General features: G+C 35.2%; 2 protein-coding genes across 3 annotated transcripts in view; both read left to right on the forward strand.

Annotated features, from left to right (window-relative positions):
- The first annotated feature begins 913 nt into the window (after positions 1-913).
- Positions 914-17,857, forward strand: LOC115891590 (hydroxyacid oxidase 1). The gene is made up of 7 exons (XM_030912090.1): positions 914-1,203; positions 5,591-5,742; positions 8,145-8,265; positions 8,320-8,454; positions 13,932-14,196; positions 17,450-17,678; positions 17,733-17,857. Exons 1-7 carry the CDS (start codon positions 1,070-1,072, stop codon positions 17,798-17,800), a joined length of 1,104 nt encoding a protein of 367 aa, XP_030767950.1. The 5' UTR covers positions 914-1,069; the 3' UTR covers positions 17,801-17,857.
- A 5,140-nt stretch (positions 17,858-22,997) lies between these two features.
- Positions 22,998-25,025, forward strand: part of LOC115891594 (FERM, ARHGEF and pleckstrin domain-containing protein 2) — a 134,924-nt gene continuing 132,896 nt past the window's right edge. For both annotated transcript variants that reach the window (XM_030912103.1, XM_030912104.1), the window contains exon 1: positions 22,998-23,151. The gene's annotated coding sequence lies outside the window, so the exon portion shown is untranslated. The remainder of the gene's footprint in view (positions 23,152-25,025) is intronic.

Consider the following 25,025-nt stretch of genomic DNA (forward strand, 5'->3'; position numbering starts at 1 on the left):
ATTTAAGTCGGCTGTTTATGGTTTTCTCCGACAGGCAGAGAATGCCGAGAGAGAGTCTATACCCCCAAATGACATTGCCATTTACAAAATTGGGTTGGCTGGTAGCTTCACGATATTCTTCAGTCTATTTGGAATCTTTTTTAGTTTTTTAGGTAAAAACATAATATCTTCATAATGTGGCAACCAATGTAGGTAGTAGATTAAATTTACACGAAAAAAAAAACAAAAAGAGATCCAGTGGTTCTCAAAATTTAAGCAAAAAATCATTTTTTTGGAAATTTTCAAAGTAAAATTACTCGATTATTTTGGACTTGAAAAACCGTATAGAGAAAATATGTTTCTTTTATCGAGATCTACCAGCCCTAACAATATTTTCACTTATTTAAGACTCACTCTGTATATTTATTATTCTAAAAGTGTTAGGAAGCATAATTGGTGAAAATTCTAAAAAAAATAAAAAGATAAATATTTTGATATCTTCAGAAGGTCTAACCTGTATTATAAGTTGTTAAGTATTGAAGCTAATAAAACTTTTTAAATGAGTCAACTACGGTAGCGAGGATAGTTTTACGCACCGGTTTTGCTAGTGGTGACACAACTGCGGCTATTTGGGCTGTAACGAAAAAAATAGTGCCTACTGAAAAATGTAAAATTTATGCAAATTTCTTAGAATAATCTTTCATATTATGTCCAAAATTATACTCATTATCGATGAATCCCATGAATTACTGTAGGTACCTATGCATCTATGCACAACGAACAAAAAATATCTGTTCATTTATTACACAAATGTATTAAAGTCGATTAATCTGGTTTTCTACAAAGATATCATAATAAATGTTTTTGTATTCTGAAGATTGCGTTTGAATGTCGTGAATCGTGAAGACAATAAATAAGCATTTATCTTTATTGTTAAATTCCGCAGCTTTATCGCTCTTCGATTAATGATTTGCCAGAGCCAAGACCTCCATTATCTTATCCAGCAGTAATAGCTAACACTGCTCACTTATTTTGGTAGAAATATACGACGTAAGACGTTTATGAAAATTGAACAAAGACCGGTCAAAAAATGCGAGAATTAGTGTGCGTGAAAGATTTTGAAGACTACGCTTACAAAGTGCTACCTAGAAACGCTTTGGACTATTACAGGAGTGGTGCGGGCAGGGAAGAGACATTAAAAGAAAACAGAAGAGCTTTTTCAAGGTATGTACTTATTTGTCGAGTTTTATTGATATTCGACATGCTTAGCACTTAATACTCTGCCATATGTCTTTTTAAAAAAAACAATATTTCTTTAATGAATTATTTTTCTTCTCAATTGTTGTTCTGTAGGCCAGTCAAATAGGATTTATTCAAGAGATTACTTGGAAAAAAGTGTTGGAAAGCGAATTATTGTTTTTATTACGAAACAAATTAAACTATAAAGCCACTGCCATGTTTCACTCTGTATTTAGCGCTTCAAGACCATAGTTATTTATTTCCCCTATACAAATTGGACTGGGTGCATTGCTGTGCACTATGTGGGCATATTTGAAGTGAAACTTCTTATTAACAGCTATTAAATTAAAGGATTTTAAGGACATATTCGAAAGAGTGTAGTTTGAAATACTGAAAAAGGAATAAATTAAAAATTAATAAATAATTTGATTCTCTTTCACAAAATTTGTATTAAAATGACCGTCTGTCCGTCTGAGGATTCTATTCGGGTCTCCTTATCCATGTACCGAGTTTGGTTCCAATCGACCCATAATTAAGAAAAATCCTAATGATTTCGTCCGTTTAGAGGTATCGGTTCGAAACTTCGAGGGCGTCATCCTGTAGCCCGTCCACAATTTTGCCGAAATCTGACCCACATTTTTCTTCAATATCAAATCCGTAGTCCCACCCTGATGAAGATGTAAACGAAACGTCGATCCAACTTTGCAGGGTGGGACCGTGTGCATTATCGTTCACGTAGCCCAGCTACTTACCAAATTTGGTCGCGATCGTACGACATCAACTTTTGACGTTTCTTACGTCAAAACTAACTGTCACAGTGACACGTGTCCTACACGGTCGAGTTGGCCTTGGTCCAATCTATCGACATTTTTTCGCCATTGATGATTTTTATATTGCACGAAACGTCGTCAAAATATCATAAAAAGATAGATTATCTACATTCCGAGTTTCATTCCCCTAGCAGTTACGATGCTCCCAAGACCCATCCCAACTTCCTAATTAGCTTACCACTTTTTCGATCGTTATCACTTTTCGTGACGCGTGTCGTGACGCTAGCTCGTGTGCCACGGCCTTGAATTTTTAATCCCAGCGCGCGTAAAGAAGTTTCACTTCAAAAATCAGTCAGTCAAGAAGGTCCAGGACGTTCTGATAAGCCTAGCATATACTCATGACTTAACGTGGTTTGGTTTGGTATGTATCATGTACTCAAACAGCCTCCTTACAACTACCTGGCAGACTTGTTTGTCAGTTGAAAAGAGCAAGGCGACAGGTCAAAACTTTTGTTACTTTTGGTTAGTTGCTATATTTCAAGACTCGGGACATAGTAGCTTGTAGCTTTATTCTACAATCTAAATTCTAAAAATTCTTTATTATACAATCTTAAAAAGTGGTATAATACCACTTTTTAAGATACATATATCATAGAGGGGTATAGAAGGCATACAAGCTATTTTCTTGGCATGTACTTGATCAAATTTCAAATTTAGCATACACTTTAACTTTAAACCCACAATTTGTTGCTCTGTAACAATCGTTGTATTATTTAGTTAAAATGGTGTTTTCCATGTGACGGACGATTTAATGTCACTTTAATGCTTTTTCAGCCAAGTGACTAACAGTGGCTAAATATCATCGTTCCTCAACATTCGATTTTAGCCAGACTACTGAAACAGATTGAATATGGTACTCGTTCGACGTAGAATTTAAGTTTCTTTTATTTGCGTTATAGTCGAAGTTCTAGCGAAATGTTTGCTAAAACGGAATATTTTGAAACTATAAACAAAAACCCGAAAAAAATCCAATAATTTCGCCATTTTTTGGGCTTCCTGACGCGAGCGGCGCGGCGTTCGAGCCACCGTGCAAACCAAACACATCGCGTGAAATTAATCAATCAAAACAAATTAGCCTTCCAACATTTTTTTCTAATTGAAACATTGTCTACAACATTCAAAATATTTCTTTCTAAATTACCCTTCTAATTTGATTGGCCTGATGTGTACTGTTTATACCACTTATCCGGCCAGATGATGGAGTATATTGTTGTATAAACATGAATTTATATTGGGTTTATGAAAATTTTGTAATAAACTTAAAACCACTGTCATGAAAGACATGTGCAAAATACAACATCTAGAAAAATACTTTAATAATAATATTTGGGTAACAAGTGGGATACCTAAGAAATTATATCGATTCGATATCCAAAACATCTGAATACACAATCTACTTTTAAAATAAAATTGCATACTTTTGTTGAATATCTAGATTTAAAATTGATACATTTTATATTTCAAAACTTGTTGTTAAATAAATGCAAGTCGGTGGGCGTAATCATACAGGTTCTCTGATATATTACTTAACCCGATCAACAATCGCCAATTTTATCTTTGACATTCGGCAATATATAAACTGTTTTATATATGGAATATTTTTTCATTTATGTTAATACAATATTAAAAACAACAGCTATAAGATATTGTTTCACAATCTTCCTTTCATTAATCTATGTGTTTTATCAATTAACTCTGACATAAAAAAAATAAATAAAATATTCCGGATCACATATCCGTCTACAATTCAAAATCTAAGAGTAAATTTTTAGAAACTTTATTTTTTTTATGTATATGATTATGATCTTATACATACGAAGTGGTTAAATGTTGTGAACGTAACAATTGGTAAACACAGGCTCGAGTACTCGATTATTGAAATAACCGACATCGCTCGATTATGAACAAGCGACGAACGCATGCAATATTTTATCAGTATTTTTGGTAAAATATCTTCAAACAACAGATTGTTCTTTTGATTGGGACCATATTGTTATAGGACTATACCACGTTATCTGTAACTGTATGATAAAATTTTACCACCTACATCGCCAAGGCTTCGATGAACGATCAAGCGAAACTACTCATCGCTCGTCGCTTGTAGTTTGCCATCACCGAAAGAATATGCGCTCTGCGCACGCAGCTTACTACTTGGCGTTACGAGTACAAGTACAAGCGACGGCGACGGCGAAAACCGTATATTTAAATACGAGCGAAATTTCGCTCGAGTGATCGCTTGATTATTGAAATCGCTTGAAACTCGAGTACTCGATTATTTAAATTCATTGGTTTTCCCATCACTGGTCATCTGACACGACCTCTCCTCATTTATTATTCCAGTTAAAAAACTTTTTAGATGAGTTCAACTACGGTAGCGAGCATAGTTTTAATCATCGGTTTTTGCTAATGGGGCATAATTGGGGCTATTTCGGCTATAACGAAATTTTTTAAAGGTACATAATTTTAATTTTAGAGATGTTCATAAAACATATAATCAGTAGCTGATTAAAAAGAGTATACTTTTAATATTGCAAATTATATTTTATCCTCCCATAGTATGTCTATTTAAATTTTGGATTATGTGTGTTACGAGCACTTTGTCTACTCACTTGTTTCGTTGAACTGCTCGAATCCATTTTTGCTATTGATCAAATCGGTGTGGGAAACTATGAAGCTATAAAATGTTGTTTCGGAAGAGTATTGAATATCCGGGAAAGTTGAGTTATTGAATTGTATTGCACCTAACAACGCCTTAATTACGCCTACAACTCCTTTAGGCGTTACCATTTTTTCGGCAATTTTATTAATAGGTATTTAAAATTGTCACAAATGACAATGAATGATTTATAGTTTCAAACTAAAATACTTAAATATTGTGATAAAACCACGATTTGTGGAAAAATAGATCTGATTGTCTAATGTTTTTAGTGTCCTGGCCGGTTAAAAGATGCCCAAATCGTATTTTTATCCATATCTCAATTTTTTTTCAAATAGAACAAGGGTGGTTCATTAGCATATTTGGAAAAAGCATGTTTTACGAATAATTTGGTACCACACACTTGGCATTTCGTGTCAAATTGTCGTTATCAATCGCATGTTGCAATTTAAAAAAAAAACATATTCAAAAATGTCAAAAGTTGACACATGATATGTCATTCTATTCATAGTGTCATTTTCTATCGAATAAAGTAACAAAATTCGGTGAATGAAATTTTCCGGTGAAACAGGAAGTGACCGAAAACAATTGAATACGTCAATCAATCCTAATTTATGTCATATACTAACATACCAAATTTACGATTTTTTATCTGAAGAAATAAAAAAGTTATATGTAGGTGGTGAGCAACTTTTGAGACGCACCCGGTATACAAACCGTATATTTCGAAGGAAGTGTTGACTTTTATTTTATATTTATTTAGTAGTATAATAGTTACATTTGTGTTGTTATTAAATGCATTTTAACAGCATTTAGATGAACAATTTTTATACGACTATATTATATAGGTATACGCCTGCACTATATTTTGTGTATTCTATTCTAGATATAAACTTCGTCCCCGATGTCTAAGGGACGTGTCCAAAAGAGACCTATCCACGACCGTGATGGGACAGAAAGTTTCCATTCCAGTGGGGATTTCACCCACGGCTATGCAAAGAATGGCTCATCCAGAGGGAGAGTGTGCCAATGTGCGAGGTACTATTTGCCATCTCTAAAAATAAATTTCTTATATATTATCATATATTATCATTGTATCATTACTCATAATATATCAGAAATTTTAAATATACTATAATACTCTCTTGGTCTTGATCTGCAGGGTCCAGTCTTGGTCTTACTCTTGCGCAAGACTCTTGCAAGTCTTGATTTTTTTAATAACTGTTTACTTAGTATTCTTTCTGCAAAAAAAATCTTTAAATAAATAGTATTTTTGGTCATTTAATGCAAATAATACTTTAAAGAATGAAATTATTAGAATATTTGTCTGACGAAAATTTCTAATTTCCGTACTATACCGGGTGCGTCTCAAAAGTGGCTCACCCCTATAACTTTTTTATTTTTTCAGTTAAGCAAATGATATTTGGTATGTTAGTATATGCCATAAATTAAAGTTGATTGACGTATTCAATTGTTTTCGGTCACTTCCTGTTTCACCGGAAATGGCTACAACTTTTGATTTTTAAATAGCACCAAACCAAATCAAAAGTTGTAGTCATTTCCGGTGAAACAGGAAGTGGCCAAAAACAATTGAATACGTGAATCAAGCCTAATGCATCCCAAGTAGCATTTTCACGACTTGCGACCACATGTTTACTAAACACAACGTTGGATTAGTTACAAAAAATAGTTAGCTCCCTACCTTCGGTATTAAAATAAATTTAAACGTTTTTATAACGTTGTGCCGACGTTGAACTAGTACTAGAGCAAAGTAGAAGCTTCTGCGACGTCGAATAAACGTTGTCTTCTAACCTTTTTTGCTTAAGTGATCTTTAGGTGATTCGGACAACGTAGTTACAACGTTGGACAATATATAGTTTTCCGACGTCAGTTTCAGGACCTATTCCAACGTTATGCAAACGTCGTTTGTTTTACTAATTTCAACGTTGTTTAGATTTCCTTATTCTTACGTTGGTAGGACGTCGAGTCACTACCTTTTTGCAACTGTATTGAACCATAACCTTAAATCTTAAATTTTCACTTCATTGTTCTGTTCAGTCAGACAGTTCAGTGCTGTTTTTGTTTTTATAAAAAAAACTTAATTAAAATGGGACATAAGAAAGGTACATATAAAACTAAATTTAAATATACATCGCCATATATTACCGATAATTTATCCACTCCCTCGTTTATTTAGATTATAGAGTGCGGCACAAGCTAGACTCTAGGATGACTAAATTAGGCAATCTTGCGACGAGTATACTACCTGTTAAGGCCGAACTGCGACTTTATTAGTCCAGTTTGCGACTACTCGAACTACTCCATCTTAATCTCCAAAACAACAAAGTGAAAGCCGCCATGTTGTTAAATAAGAAAATATTTCGTTCCTAAAATAGCAATTCCTGCTTTTTGAATACATTAACTTGAAATATTTGATCCTAAAAAACACGAGGAAACAATTTTTTCGACTGCGAATAAATTATTCTCATTTTACTAAAAAAAATAAATTCAAGAAAATTTTTAAAACTTTTTTAATTTTAAGGCCCATTAGTGTTTTTCAAAGTAGAAACAATACATTTATCAATAAAGTTGTTTGCGTTTAACTTTTTTGCCTTGGGTAACGAGTTACAGAGTCGGTTAAAGTATATCAATAATTCTGATCTTCAAACATCCTCCACACTTAAATACTTTTATTTTGTTTTCCTTCACTGCCATCTGACATATGTCTCTAACTAAATCATAAAAATAATATTTTTACTATAATTATCCCAATTTAGGATAAAACGCGACTTAGACGCCATATTAGTTTTGTATTTCTGTGAATTAGGATTTTAAACAACGTTGCAGTTTGTACTAAATTAGGCTTCTAGCCAACGTCGGTATACAACGTTGTTTCGACCCAAAAATTATTCTCCAAACTAGTGCAGACTAGGGTTGGCACGAGGTTGTGCCGACGTTGCGCCCCGACGTTTGGTCGCGTGACACAACGTTGTCCCGACGTCCAAATGCTGCTTGGGATGTCATATACAAACACACCAAATCTTATTTTTTTTATCTGAAAAAATAAAAAAGTTATAGGGGGTGTGCCACTTTTGGGTCGCACTCGATATTGAATCAGCTTTCTTTCTTTAAAATGTTTTGCAATAGTCATCGGAAAACACTATTTGTAATAAATCAAAACCATAATTTTGAAGAAATAGTAATTTCTTATATCATATAAACGTGAACATAGTGCAAGACCGCAAGAGATCAAACGCTATCAACGCAATCTTGCAGATCAAACACTAGTAACTTGGCTTTTTGTGCAAGACTGTGTTGTGTGCAAGTGCTGCTCATCACTAATTTAGAATAGAAAATCACAAACAGAAAATCTATTTTTTGTGGAATATTGGGGGTTACCTCGTAATATCAATTGTTAATAATGACATTGAAATTTTCAGCTGCACAAGCTATGGGAACGGTATTTATTTTAAGTACAATAGCTACTAGTAGTGTAGAAGAAGTAGCAGAAGCAGCACCTCAATGCACCAAATGGTTTCAACTCTATATTTATAAAGACAGGTTAATATATTTAGGAATATGCTTATATCAAAATAAATATACGATTTTTTCCAGAGAATTGACAAAAAGTTTGGTAAGGCGAGTTGAAAAAGCTGGCTTCAAAGCATTAGCGTTAACTGTAGATACTCCTATTTTTGGACTTAGATTAGCAGATATGAGGAATAAGTTTCAGTTGCCATCTCATTTAAAGTAAGTAAAATAAATAAAGAAACTTAAATTGATTATATGGAATTATTGCCAGTTAAGGATTGTTTTTTTATTACAAATAGGGAATATCTATATTGGATACCAATTAAACTTTTAGTTAAGTAATCGAAGCCGCGGTTTTTAAATTCATTGTCGCCAACAATTGACATATTCGGCGCGGGCTCACTAACTGGAATATAAATTTCCCGCTGGGGATTCCGTAGCTCTGCTGTAAAAGAACTTGCCAAATTTATTTAATTATTTTTTGACATTGTCATTCGTTTTGACACTTTAATTTTGTATTACGAGTCTTTGGTTTAAATAAATTTGTTGTGATACTTTAAGCGTCTTTTTACTAGCAGACCTTGCGGTCGAACATTGTTCTTTTTAGAACTTTTTTTAGTGCTAAGTGTACAAGATAGCTTAATAGCCGTAAAAAATCATCGCAACTTTATTAGAATATTTTGAACGAGAAAGCGGTAGTAATGACCCTTTATGTCCCTCAAGTACTGTTAAAAAGGTGAGTTTTTTGTTGACTTAAATAATAACTGTTTATATATTTATAATAAATTATAATATATTATAATTTATATTATAATTATAATTATAATATAATTTATTTTTGTTTCCTAAAATATTTTGATTCAAAGAAAATATGTAAGATGGGCAACGCCGTGCCGGTGGAGCTTAATCACGTCACTAAAAATTTATTTAATATGAACTATACAGGCTCCGGCAATATAGTGCGTCGGGCATCTGAGAATAAAAAAATCTGGGAATTTCGTTTAAGTGCAAACCTAAAGTATGTATTAGGACGTATTTCAGGAAAATATTTTAACTTAGGGTGGCTCAAAAATGTGTGAGTGGATCGGGATGATTTTTTTAAATGGAACACCCTGTATCTTATTGTAGTTTTGGCTTCCTTTTAGATCACTTTACACAACCCTAAGATATTAGTAAATATATTTCGATCATTTCAGAGATATTAATAAATAAATAAAAAAAATATTTTTTTCAACCTTTCTTAAAAAAATTATTACAAATACAAGAACTGTCCTGAAATCAAAACTATATTAATTACTTACTTTAGATGGTCTGCACTTACTTTGCTATGAATATGGTAATCGTAAATCATACAGGGTGTTCAAAATTCTACGCCAAACTTTCTAAAATATAAAATAATTTTTCTTCGTTTTTTCAAATGGAACACGCTGTATATTATTTTGTAAATAGATGGAGAATTGAAAAATGAACATTTTTTGTATTTACTATTTATTTAGTATTTTATTTTTGATTTTATTATACATTACTAAATGTTTATCTTAATACATAATAACTTGAACATCACAATACACAAACCATCCAATAACATAAACAACAATGATAACCTATTCCCGAGGTTACTGTTATAAAGAATTCAAGATCACCACGCGGATCCCCGTTAAATTGCGTTTGCAAAAGCGCCCCGTTTCTATTTTTGTTTGAATTTAATTGCTCGTCGAGATAACCCTCTCGTATGCTATTTATTTTTGTGCTATGTTACATAACGAGAACAAATTCATTTGGATTAAAGTGAAATATTGTTAACTTACTATGATTGATTCTAAGATAAGTGTCCACTAATATCTTACTGTGTCCAGTCCTTATTTTGATTCAGTTTGAGACGTGTTTATTTTCTTGTTAAACATTATAAAGTATTAAATAAAAAAATGAATCTACAACATTATAACACTTTTCACGCCAATAAAGAGTGGCCACTCGTGAGTTTGAAAGGAAAAACTAAAAGGAAAAACTATTCCAGTTCCCACTCCATGCAACGGAGCAGCCTTGACACTTGCGGCTTCAAAGGGTCACGCCAGCTTGGACTTCTTGCCCTTCTGGCATGATACAATAAACGAAAGATAAGATCCTTGGCGGTCGCAAATCGGTCCGCGCATGACGTCACCCGGGTAGTAATTTTCTGTTAAGCTCTCCCAACGCTCCCCCAACTACATGCGCAATATCTTATCTTAAAAGATCCTTGGCGGTCGCAATTGGTTCTCCGCGCGCATGACGTCACCAGGGTAGTAATTTTCTCTTAAGGTACGCGCACACTGACCAGAGCCGCACGCGCCGCATCGACCGAAAAGAAATATTGTTTGTGTTACTTTCAATGAAGGTGCGCACACTAGCCAGAGCCGCACGAATCGCATCGACGAAAATGCGGCCAGCATTGTTGGGCCAGAATGATTTTCTGTAAATGCGGCTAGTGCTTCTGACGTCACACGCAATTCTTTCCACTCTACGTAGCGTAGGTAGCCGAAGAGGAGATTAGAAATTCAATATGCTAAGAAAGTTCGCAAATTTTTCATGGCTCATATTGAAATATTGAAAAATTTTTAGTTCATCCTCAATTAAATAATAATGTGGATGTTTGCAAATATTGTGAACCTATAACGTTCGATTCTTTCTCGTGATTTCTTCTTCTTCTATTAGCAAGGAGTTCATAATTATTTCTTGTTCGTTGTCATTAATTGTCGAGAAATATTAAAAAACAAATACGGGTGTAGTAGGGGCAAAAAGAAACAAAATAGCGAATAATGCGGCGCGTTCGGTACGGCTCAGTGTGCGCGACAAGAAAAAAAAGTGCGGTTCGTGCGGCGCATTGCAGCGAGTGCGGCTCCTGTCAATGTGCGCGTACCTTTAAGCTCCGCCCACTACATGTAATATCTTATCTTTGTTCACTGTATCCTTTTGGCTTCTTGCTTCTTAGGGCTCTTCCTTCAGTGATTAAACTTTATTGTTGAGCAAAACTTCGTTAAAACGTCAGCAACATTTAATTTGAGCTAGAAACATTTTCTGGAAATTTTTTTTAAAAAACTGGAAATTGGAAACATACTTAGTATATTTTATGTTTTTTTTATGTTTTATTACTATAAAACGGCCCAGCTACGTCAATCAGTTCCCGTTCAATCACAAATGTTAGACGATATTTTTTACACGAGTGAACATCTCCGTCCTGCTCTTGTTCAAAGGCAAGAGTGAAAAATTGAAACGCATTGCTTATACACTCATATGGGTAAGAGTTTGCTGGAGTAATTTAGAGGCTCGATATTTTCGTATTTACTAAGAGTGGGTTCCAGGTGGGACCCTCCACTGTGGCCGCAATGGCCTATTATGGCTCAGTTGTACAGGATAATCCGATTTTTTATTTGTAGATTCTGCGTAAAATTCCATAACTTGTTTATAATATAACGTTATATAGGTACCTGAAATTAATAGTTTTTGTAATGTTTCAACAAATGTTAAATTTCAGTATGATAAAAAATTGTCAGTAATGTCATTATTTTTGAAGTTGGACAATTAAAATGTGGTAGAAGAATTTTATAGAGATATAGAAAATAAGTAAAAGATATTTAAATACGTAAAGATATTTTTTAGTTAGATGCTACAGGGTGTTCAAAATATATTTATGAATTTCAACTAGATACTTAAAATTAAAAAATCACATTTTTTGAAATGGTACACCCTATATATTATCATTTTTTCTAATATATTTTACAAAATTCCTATTTTTAATAGTTAGCGTTCTAGTATTCATATCAACGACACGTTGTTCCTATTTCCTGGTAAACTGAGCAGTTTCTTACAATGCCGAATCTTCATTGTACGTCCATTTTGTTGCTTTAAACGTTTTCAACTCGGCTTAACTATCCGAAAATATGTTTATTATTTCCCGGCGTATTATCGCTCTTCCAGCAGATGTCCACAGGTTTCAATTTTTGATCCGTCCAAACCAACACATTTTTCAGAATCTCATCCGACTGTAAATCGTCTACATGGGGCACTAGTATGGTGGGAAGCGGTACTTAAAGAGACTAGAAAATGCCTCACAAAAGTACAGCAATTAGTAGCTCTAGGTATAACTGGAGCAAGGAACAACACAGCGCTAGAAGTAATGCAGGACTTGCAATCAATCAACTGGCTCATGAACGATCTAGCTATTAAGGATGCCCTAAGATTAAGTAAATCCAATCTGTGGACCAGACCAACTACGATCACTCGTAATTGCCAATGATATTCGCATTCCAACTAGAGAAGAATGTGAAAGCAACCTAATAATGAATACTCAAGAGATAGCAGTCTACAAAGATGCTTCCGTAACTTCAGGAGGCTTATTCTCAGAGAAACTGGACATTCGGACTCTTTAAGGCTATCGGATGGCTGTAATGTCCTACAAGCAGAGTTTTATGCTATAAGGAAGCGGCGAGTTGTATACGAGGGAAAATCGCTAATAAACCAATAGGAGCTTTAGTGATATAATTTGGCAGTTTGGGCGTTTTAAAAAACATCACCATGCAATCAGGGAGATCGAAAACTGTGATGGACTACCGAAAAGCTGTGTCGTAGCTGCGTCAAGGCGGGGTCACTGTGCTGGGTGCCAGGTCACAACAATATGGTGGGCAACCAAGAAACGGACAGACTCGGCAAAGACGGGGCCAGGTAAAGGCCGTGGTAGATGACCCACCAAGGAACTACCATGAAAGCCAAGTAGCAAGAGACGTGGCAACACCGTGAGAATTGCGCTACAGCTCGTAGACTGTAGCAAGTGGTTGATAGCAAAAAGAAAAAATAACTGCTAGAGCACAAAAAGAACCTAGTACGCATAATTGCAGATGTCGTCCCTGGAAACTGCCCTACGGAGGTAAACTTCGTAAGATGAAAGATTTCCAACGACGATTACTGCAGAGAATGCGGAGAGAAAGAAAAACCATAGAGCACCTGCTGTGCTACTGTCCGGCACTGGAAAACCGACGCTTTAAAACTTTAGGGCACGGTTTTTTGAAGGGACTGGAGGAAGCAGCAGAAACCAACATCAGCGACATCAGTAACTTTGCAAAGAGCTGAAAGTGCTTTAACGTAATGAAAGAATGAGAGGAAGGTTTGGTACAATAATACAGGTGTATCGCAATGGGCCCAATGCCTCCGAGGTCTGAGGGCTCTGAGCGATCAAACAGGATCCCAAAACCAAGCAACCTAACCTAACCTAAATCATCTACTAATCGGTTATGTAGAAACTTGGATGTTCTTTGGCGTATTCGTACCATATTTTAGAGAAGAGGTTATCAAATTTGTTTTTCTCGTAGATCACTTAAGTTGATCCACTAAAATCGACTCTTGAGAACGCGCTTTTTTATTCAGCAATGATCATACACGTTAGTTTCATCACGCGATGACCGTTCATTTTTTTTTCATTCATCGTTTTCATTCTTAAATGATTATATTCGTTTTATAATGATATACTTTCACTTTCCTGAACTTAGCATCAATGAGAGTGTATTAAACTAATGAAAAATTAAAATGTTGCAAGCTGTTCATTGACATGGAACAGTTTTCATCAGTTTTTTTTTCAGTATAGCACAAGGGGCTAAAAATATCTATAGAAAAAATGAAAATATAATGCGTAGTTAACTAATGAATTTACACTTGAATTGTTCCAGATTGGCTAATTTTATCGGCAGTAAGGCCTCAGTGACGAACGAAAAGGGAAAACTGACTGGTTCCGCTATAAACGATTTAGGTAGCTTATTTGACGCGACGCTAGACTGGCGTGACATCGCTTGGCTGAAATCGATAACAAAACTTCCCATTGTCCTCAAAGGTATTCTAACAGCCGAAGATGCCATTATTGCAGCCGATGTCGGCATTGCCGGCATTCTCGTTTCAAATCATGGAGCTCGACAGGTGGACGGAACATCGTCAACGGTAAGATTTACATCATGTTCTGTAATAATTCGAATAATTTATAAACGTAGATTTTACAAACATTATCATTGTGTGTTATAATTTATTTGGAACCACTAAAATATTATTTAAAATGGGAAATTACTTCAAAATGGAAATAGACCCCCTTGGAGATAAGATAAAAGTTGCGGTTTCCGCAAAAGTTTGCGCAATATCTGTTATGATGTCAAACAGCGCTTGTTGCTAGAGAGCTACAACGAAAAAATCTATGGAAACAAAATTTATACTGGACATCAATAAACCTTCATTCAGAACCTCGCAATTAGTGGAATAAATTAGTGGTTTCAATTAGCCTAGAAGTTTGTTCCTCTTATTCCAATGTAAGCATTCAGAACGTCACAATTAGTGGTAGTCATTTTCAATTAGTAGAATAAGTTAACAAACCTTTGACTTTTCCACTAATCTCCATCGGCCAAGAGAAATTGTGGTTAGAAATCAGAGGATTGTTTTATAAGCTAAATATTAGGCTTTCTCTATGGATACAGCCGACTACCGCAAGCTGTTGCTACGATATTCTATTAATTTTAATTGTGATTTTTAGATATTGTGAATGGTCGTAAACGAAAAAGTATAAAGTGTAATTGAAACCACTAATGAATTCCACTAACTGCGAGGTTCTGAATGAAGCTTAAAGAAGAAAATCTCTTTTAAACGAGCCCAAGTTTGTTTAAATCGGCTAACCTACACTAGAGTTGTCCTTATTTAATAAAAGCAAGTACAACCTTCCCCCACACTTTATTTTATGAGATAGAGCAAAATACGAAATAACAAAAAATACAAATTTCCCATTGATTATAATAGTATTATTTGAAATACCTCTTCACCTGTTTTCTGATTGGCCTACACAGATGCCCCCTAGCGGATATTTTTCGAACTTGAAAATAATTTCCAGCGATTTCTCTTGGGAAAAAATCTAATGAGTCAATCACTCATTAGATTTTTTCCCCAAAGTTATACGGTATGCAGTTTCTGAGATACAGCCGGCGTCCATTCTGAGCTTGGCCACCCGGTACATTAAATACGGAAGCAAAGTCATTTGCTTGCCATTTTCCTCAACGATATTTTCTTGTTTTGACTGATCTCGTAAAAAGTTTGTTATTTTTACTCAAAAATAGCGCCTCATATTCCTCATTGATGATTTTAGGAGCATCAGGAGGCACCCTATTGTATTTACCTCATATTTCTACATGTGGGAATCTATGAGATCAAGTAGTATAAAAAACCACCTTAGTAACACTGGGAATATTTTTTTATCAGTGAACGTTCCAAGGGGTCAACCCCAAAGGAAACTACAGGAGAGGCAGCTGGCACTTGCGCGAGACCAGCCTCCAAGCGGCGCACAAGCTACCACCTCCTATAGCAAGGGTCGGGCTCCTACCCAACAAGCGACACAAGGTACCGTTTCGCCTATCCGGCCTCGGTTAACCAGGTGGGCTAGACGATCCGCTGAGATCTTAGTGGAGCAGAAGTACGGAGATACATCCAACAGCTCCACGAAGGACTTGCTCCAGAGAAAGCGAAAGTCAAAGAACTTCTTGAAAAAGGGGAGATTAAAGGTTGATTCTCACTATACCTTCCGTATCAGCTACCTTCCGTTTACATAAAATATTTTATCATGTAAATGATAGGATGAGGACAATGCACACTATCTGTTCCGTTTCTCTTTCGTTCCATATCCTTTCCTTCCACAGATTTTTTTGACGGACGGATTGAAGCGTATCGGAAACAGCATTGTTAAGTTCTTAAATTTGTACCAGCTCTGTGAACATTTTGCTGATATTTATTTATTCTTTCATCTCTTAATTAAATCTATTACCTTTTTCAAAAGATACAAATTTTTAAAATAAAACTTTCGTAATGATATAAATTGTACAATAAAAAGTATAGAACTGATACGGAACGGAAGCATTACGTATAGCGTGAATACAATCAAAAATAGAAAGGATATGGAATGGATATAGAATGGAAGCGGAAGGTATTATAGTGAAAATCAACCTTAAAGGAACCAAGAAACAGCCTGGCGCATCTCCACTAAAGGGCAAGATAGGGAGCGAGAATCTTTCACCTCTGCTCGGGCAAGGGTAGAAAAATGCCAGGATAGAAAGCCGACCAACACCGAGAGGCAAGCATCACCAGCTTTGCTACTATTGCTGGACAAGTGAAAATAGCGGTGCTTGCAAGGATTACCCAGAGGCTGCAGTGACTACCGACCAGCAAACCTCCCTAAGAGAGGCGGTACTGGACGAAGTAGTAGCGAGCGGATTGCAACACAACGATCCACAAAAGCTGCAATAGCTGCAATTTGCAGGGATACACTTTTGGGTGGGCATACGCCTCTTAGATTGTGCATCTCAAGATTGGTTGGTTCAAACGGCATCAAACCAAACAAAACCTATACTTAAGAATTGACAGGGGCCGGGACTGGTTGCATTGAACATTGAAAATGTCCCTAAACATTCCATCTGCCGAAAAGCAAAAAGAAAGACACCACCTACCTGCTGACCGTTATCCAGGCTGAGAACTTCAATGTAAGGACATCAAGTTGGCGAGTCATCAACTCGAGGGAGGAGGCTCACAGTCAGGTCCTCACAATAGGAATTAAATAAAAACCTCAAATCCAAGGAGGCAATAGAGAAAGAAAGATATATCCTCTATTATATTACAGTTGGGGGGTTGCAACCTTTGGTGTTACACAGCAAAATAAAACACTAAATCACCACAATACACCAAAACAGTTTTTAAACTAAACTAATATCTACAATTTCAAACATTATCTACAATTCAAACAAGCTCCACGACTGTGAAGGACATTGACGGCCAAATCCCAACCGTGGAAGGCTATATACCTCGTAGGAGGTAGATGTCCACTCCTCGGATGAAGAATATCTGTCCTCAGAGGATGGGTCCCCCTACCACAGGAAAATCCTCATCTATAATGAGTTATAACTCAAGAAGACACAATAGATCTTTAAGTGCGCAGTCATTAACCCCCCTTTCACTTATTCTGCATTCTACCCAAATATTTTCTTATGTTTTATGATTAGGAGGTAATCCACGCAATAGTTTTACTACTAAGCCACTTATTACGCTTTTTTTAAGCTGCTTTAATATTATGTAATGGAATGAAAACTAAATGAATCTCATTTCGAAAAAAAGACAACTGATTAATAATAATTAATTAACCAAACTTACTGTATAAAACATCTTTTTGTAGATTGAAGCCCTAGATGAGATATCTAAAGCAGTTGGAGATAGAGTAGAAATATATTTGGATGGTGGTGTTACAGATGGCACAGACATATTCAAAGCTTTAGCATTAGGTGCTAAAATGGTTTTCGTTGGAAGGCCCGCTCTTTGGGGTTTGGCTTATGGTGGTGAGGAAGGAGTGAAGAAAGTTTTGGGTATACTTAAAACGGAATTCGATTATACCTTAGCTCTTACAGGTATATTACCACAAACTCTTTTATAAAGTATAATCTACTTAGTCTTTTTTTCAGGTTGTGCTAGTATTGGGGACATTAAAAGGAACATGGTTGTACATGAATCGTATTACTCAAGACTTTAACTACAATTACTATAAAACTTGTAGTGAATCTTTGAATAAATGCCCTACACTATTCTATTTAGAATTTAATTGATTACTTACTATGTTTCTGAAAAAAAATAATCATGCTATGTAATCACCGGTATTATGCTGCCCATCATGTTTGCTGTTAAAAGAGGAGTATTTTTGCAGCAGAACTTAGATCCGTTTGCGTCCTTTCTTCTAACCCTCTACGGCATTGAAGTTTTAGCCTTCAAGACCTATTTTTTGCGAGGGGGAAAATCTTGCATAAGACACCCATAATTATTTGTTGGCGTCAGCGGGTAGTTTCGGATTCCTACCAACTAAAAAACCGTGCTCTTCTCACCGGATCCGCTCGGGCATCAGTGAGAAGGGTGCTTAGGCGTTTGCGCGTCTTATATATCTCTCCTTATTCCCCAGTATCTGTCGAATGCAGTTGTACCAGTTGTACTCCACTGCCCACGTACTTTCGTTGTCCAAAAGGCCTGCCATGTTTTTACATTGAATGAAAAAAAAGCGCGTCTATATTCCTCCCATTTAGAACATTTAAAAAGGCTGTGTTCTACATCAACTTTAGTACAATATAAGCATTCGTCTGTTGTAGAGAGAGTTCTTTCATAGAGATATCTTCGAAAGCATCCATGTCCCGATAATGCTTGACTGAGGTAGTAATATACGTCTGCACTGCTTCTCTGTAGCCATGGCTGAATTTTAGGTATAAGGTTGTAAATCCACCTACCAGATTTTTCTTGCATGAAATTTTCAGCTCGTTCTTCTACTAAGAGGGTAATAGGGGGGAATGCTAGATATTACATTCAACGTGTCTGAGGCATGTATTAGACACTTTTAGATTCACCTTTCGATGGAAACTCTTTTTTTTTTACACGTTACTTTGGACATAACGTGTCACACGAGGGTGCCGTATAGCAATTGTGAATGTATCACGCTTCCCAATACTCTTCTTTTTAATGCTTTTGGGCCGCCCAATCTATGCATCAGTTTACTCAGAGCTATAAACGTTTTGTCTGTTTTGGCAATAGCCTTGTTTATATGTTCAACAAAGGTTAATTTTGAATCTAACCATATCCCGAGCCCTCAAGACCTGCCTCCTTTAGAAAGAATTACTCTTCGATTCCAGATATTGTGATATTGCCACACAGACATGTTAGAGTGGATTTACATTCATCCATAATACGTCGTCCGTCGTTGATTTTATACAAGTTTATTGGTTTATTTCAAAAATGGCAGCTCTTACTTAAATATCATTGGAATAACGGAACGACAGACGACGCGTTACGGGTGCATATAAACTTATCCTAAGTCTGCTGCTACGAATTAGTGCGGAGTATTCACAGACTACTTGTATTGTCGATCCTTCTAGTGTCTTGAGAAGGCACCTATAATGACCCTAACATTGCTTCTAATTATTTTTAGAAGTTTTCTAGCCTCATTTTTAGTTGTCGGAGACCAAGACTATTTATTAGTAGAGATGAGCAAAACTATGATTCTCCAATCGCAATTGAAACTGTGATTGCGATTTTTAAATCTCAGCGACTGTAACCTGCGATTGCGATTTTAATATTTACCAAACCAAATTATTCGTAAACAATGCTTTTTCTAAAAAATATACCAATGAACCATCCTCGTTTCATTTGAAAAAATTGAGGTATGATTAAAAATACGATTTAGACATCTTTTAACTAGCCAGTACAAGACGCGAAAAACAATAAACGATCAAATCTATTTTCCAAGGCATCTTGATTAAAATTGCTGTTTTTGCATAAATATATAGTTTTATTAAATAAAATACGATATAGCTTCAAAAAGTATCAAAATAAATGTAAAAAATGAATGTTTTTTTACATTTATTGAAACAACAAAAAATTTGCCTTTTTAACAGTATAGCAAGTTTTGTTTATATCTTTGTTGATGCGTCGTTGAGTTTTGTGAACTATCCGTTGTTGCGTCGATGGGAGGATGCACGCATAGTGAATATGATGCGGTACGTCACCCCATACTCATTATGCGTTAATGCGGTTCGTCGATGCGAGTCATTACACCCGAATTTTCTGGGCGCCACGGGTAAATAGTGAAAGGTTAGTCAGTATATATATCATCGATAATTCTAGTTCAGGGATAAACAAATATTTGGTGTTGAAGCAACAAGGAGGTGAAATGCACGTTAAAAGATGCTCAGCCTGCAGAACGAGTGGTACCACTTCTGTCAGGTCAGTCCGGAAAACGTCACAACAAAGATGTGACTTCCAAAAAGTTGAATACCCGACAGGAAAGCAAACAACTTGAAAGAAAGGAATTTGGATATGAACAAGAGGAATTGTTCAAGAAACAGTTGAAATCTACCCCGACGAACTACAGAAATTTTGCCCCAGGTGGCGTCCCCATGTTCTGGATATCACTGCTGATTAACGATATTTGGATTAATCTGCACATAGCCTTAATTCTTGAATTTCCTTTTACACCACTGCTGCTCCTTATAAATTATGTTGGGATTCGACTACTGTATCTTGCGTTAATATAGTTTGCTAATGCTCCTCGTCGAGTATTGGTAAAAGTCTATTAATCTTGCCAATACAAGATGCACCACTTTTCCACAGAATTATATACTGCGATTACTCTGGGCTGTGGTATTTTTAGCATTCGTTTTGCTTAACACATTTCTTGAGGTTGTTAAAGCCGTAAAAAAACTTTTTTTTTAAATCCCGCCCAACTCAAAAAAAAAATTATCTTTAATATTTAGGTTTTTTTGTCTGATCCATGTCTGATTAATGTTGTTTTAAGCAAGTGAAGTTTTCTAATGACCACTCTCAATATTTGGAGAATCGATTAATCAGACTGGGAAACTCTTCTTCTTAGTCTTGAGTAAATGGTACCTCCAGAACCTCTTAATTTACCAGCCAGAGAATTATGTATTCATTTTTTTATTGGTACTTTAGGCTTCAGGCAGCGATTTTTTGTTTAACAGTGTGGAGCATCATGTCATGCAGAATATAGTTGTGGATGCCTTTTGGAATTTTGAATATAGATTTAATAGATTTACTCTGAAACTTTTTATAGGATTTCCATGTTACTATTACTTGTTGTTCCTCAAAGTTCTATTTCGTATGTCCAAACTGACTCTAAAATCGTTTTTTAGACCATTATTTTACTTTCGTTTGTTAATTGAGAATTTTTACTAATCAGCCAATACATGGAACGAAGTTTTGCGTCCAGTGCTTTTCTTTTTCTCCAGTATGTTTCTGCCAGGTCAGCCTTCTATCCAGATGCATTCTTAATATTTTACCGTAACTTCTGGTTGAATTTGGTCTCCGTTTTAGTGTGATTGGTGGGCAATCACCTTTTCGTAGTGTAAAAGTAACGTTGGCTGATTTGCTTTAGAGGTTTGTAGTTGCGATTGCTGGGATGGGGCATTTATTAACATTATTGCAGTATCGTCGGCATACGTGGAAATCAAAGTTTTGTCATCAACGGGGATGTCGGTAGTAAAATGAGATACAGCACGAGCCCTAAAATGTTTCCCTGGTGTTTCCTGATCTGATTTTAAACAAACCCTATGTCGCATTGTTTAACTGCAAAACGTCTTTTCTTTAAGTAGCTGTTCTGGCTAAGGTAGAAGGAATGAGTTAAAAATAGGATACTGAGAAGGGAAATTCAAAACAATAAGCCTACGCGTTGACATAAATTAATACGTAATTGACGTAATTTTTAGTCGGTCGACTATCAAGTTGCAAAAGTGAGAACAATACATACTTATGGAGCCGATCGACCGACTAGTTGATTGCATGTGAGCGTGGCTCCTTAAGGATGTATCGGTTACAAATATGCAACTAAATAGTCGGTTAGCCTAAGCAATGCAATCAAATATTGGGCCGATTGGCTCAATAAGAATGTATTATTTTCACTTTTGCAACTAAATAGTCGGCCGACTAAAAATTACATGTCAGTGCGTACCCTAATTATCTTTAAAAAACTCACAAGGGAAAGGCAGAAAAATGCATGCTTCATTTAGAAATGTGTAATTATTACATTTATTCCAAATATGGATATTCCTTGTCCTTTAAAATAGTAAAGATCTGCCTCTGTTGTTATTTGGCCTGCTGTTATTATTAGTTATCATATACATACAGGGTGACAATTTGAAAACTAACAGTATTTTTTAATATTATCTCTACCGATGATAGTATGAAAATTTGGCGAAATACATCAATTTACATATCAAGGGGGACAATTTTTGAGGCATTTGTTGTCATGTTACTTTCAACCCTTTGACCCGCAGGACACCTACCCCTAAAATTTTAAATGGCAACCCCTATTTCTCTTACCATTTTTGTGTTCCTTATAAAATTCTCAAAAAAATAATGCAGTTTATGTAGAATTCTATAAGACATACAAAAATGGTAAAAGAAATAGGACTTGCTATTTAAAATTTAGGGGTAGGTGCCCTGGGGGTCAAGGGGTTGAAAGTAACATGATAACAAATGCCTCAAAAATTGTCCCCTTTGATATGTAAATTGACGTGTTTCGCCAAATTTTCATACTAGTCATCGGTAGAGGCAATATTAAATACTGTTCGTTTTCAAATTGTCACCCTGTATATTGTTAGGTATAATAGGAGCTGCTATAAACTCTTGGCTCCAAATTATAAATGCGTCAACAACGTGTGATATTTTATTTCCTAAATACGTCTGACGTCTGAATACAATAAGAAACATTAAAAATGTTTCAGTTGAGTGATCTTCCAGATAGTATTCCACTTTCTTGCTTTTATAAACTTGAACACTTTTTACACAAAAATACGTACCTAAACAACATACTACGTTGTATATTTTCTCTCTAAATCTCTATAGTTTTAATTACCTTTTGACCTTTTTTATTACTAGACTGCTACGCCTCCACATCACATATTCATAATCATAATATTACCTGTTGCCTAAGCCTGTAAACAAAACTTAATAATTATTTTGATCAGCACTGAGTAAACTGTATAGTTATATATTTCTAATTACGGTAACATTTATTATGAAATAACTGAAAACTTGTAACTGCAAATATCTACAGTGTTAAAAAACAAGAACTTAAATGCACTTCTTAAGAACTGCCGATCATCGTCAGTATCTCAGTGATGCCCCACCACATCTCGAACAAGCTCTTTCCGCCAACCGTCGGTTCGACTCGTGCGGTATTGCCAGTTCACCTCCGACTGCGGTGTGCGGTAGTGTTCCCAACATTTTGGGCGTGTATATAAGCGTCGCCGCTATTTCAAACTAGTTTTCGGAAAATCGTCGATTTGTGTCCGTTTGCAACAAATTCCTACCTCCACGACGGATATAATGGTGAGTTTTCTATGCAGTGACACGGTCATTTCGTCGTTTATCGTTTTGTACGTGTAATAACACGGCAAAACACAAGATCAATGACCATTGGGTGGGTTTACAAATCGGGTTTCGGCGCTTAGTTACGACTCACGACCTATTTTCCGTCTTTGTCGGCGACGTCGTCATGAATGGAGCGAATACAGGCCGTCCTTCGCGTTCGGCCTCTCCGCTCCGGATATGTTTTTTTCTTCTACACGACTGTTGATTAGAATGCAGCCTTGTCTGTTGTGCTCTGATTTAATTAACGTGAAATCGGGGAGGGAAATGCGAGACTGGCTATAGGAAACCCACGCGCCTATAAATTAAAAAGAAACAATGCTTAGGAATATTTTTTACCTCAGTGTCCTACTTAGATGTATTAGATGAGACCATCAATTAAAAATGCATCTCGAATTGGATATATAAACATAATTAAATTAATATTTATACCAACTATGTTATTCTGAATGATCAAAATGAGGACTGGCAAAATATCCATTTAAATGGTTCTTCTTCGTTTGTAATTTTTAAGAAAAAATTATATACACACATTATGTCTACAATATTCTTTTTCAATTCAACATTACGAGTAGTGTTGTATTTGTCAGGATTTGGAACCAAGGAAATACCCATATCTTGTTTACGAACAAATTTGAATTGTTCATTTTCTTATTTAACAGATATTACCAAGGTAAAATAGAGAAGAACGGAAAAGATTTTCAAACCACTACTCTTTTGCCAAGGATCACTAAGCAAGCAGAAACTGTAAAATTGGACAAGAAAGCCAATTAGGATTGTTTGATTTTTTTTAAATCGTTCTATTGTATTGTTTATTACGTTACCAATAAAATTTGACACTTCCAATTATTTTGATTTAATTGTTACAAACTCAAAAGTTTTTTTTCAAAAGGTTATTAATTTTTGTGATACTCTGACTCTAGAATCTAGAACTTTTGTAATTTACTCTAGAACCCTAAATTTTGAGAAAATAGAGTTAATAGTAATACTGAGAGTAATACCAAAGACGAAGGAATATCTACTAATCTTTGGTAATAATATTGAATTCGAGATTAAAGTTATTAAGAATTTTTATTCATTATATTTAGTGCTATCCGCGTCGGAAACATAGAAAACCCCATGCAACTATCCAAAGATTGGCTCTTCTGTTGATTTTTTAGCGAAGTCGTAAATAGATTTATTAAAGCATATGCTGAATACACATTTCAAATTTGAACAATTTTGGACAAATGTTGCTGAATTAATTTAACAAAACTGCATTTAAGTTTAAATTAAAACTGAAGGTAACTGCAAAACCAGGCGAATGTTAAACATACTTAAAGTTGTCAACATACATGATTGAATGCAATTTGTTATGCTGTCTACGCTACTATATGTTATAGTACCTACAGATAGAGTGCCTGATTTTTGTAATTTAAAACTTGTTCAAATTAGACAAAAGACTAAGGTTTAGGAAATATAATTTGACATTAACAAAATTATTGACAAATTCTGGTATGTTGGCATTTATTTAAATAAATAAATAAATTACTTTATTCTTAAAAATTTTTACAATTTGTAGACAAAGGTAAAGTAAACAAACTAAAGAGAATACAAAACAAGTATACAAATTACATTGTCAGTCTTATTGTTTAAAATAATATTCAACCAAACATATTTAGTAAGTTTATAATTAATATAGTAATAGCAAATATTGGACCAGTGTTTACAATTACAAGATCAAATTCGATTATCAAAATATAAATCATTTACGGCGTAGAAAGCCTCGTCTAGTAAATAACATTTCAATGCTTTGCGAAATAAAGAAAATGATGTTATGGATTTGATTTCAAATG

This window comes from Sitophilus oryzae, unplaced genomic scaffold, assembly GCF_002938485.1.
Source record: "Sitophilus oryzae breed Bouriz unplaced genomic scaffold, Soryzae_2.0 scaffold_1188_pilon_pilon, whole genome shotgun sequence".
NCBI lineage: Eukaryota > Metazoa > Arthropoda > Insecta > Coleoptera > Curculionidae > Sitophilus > Sitophilus oryzae.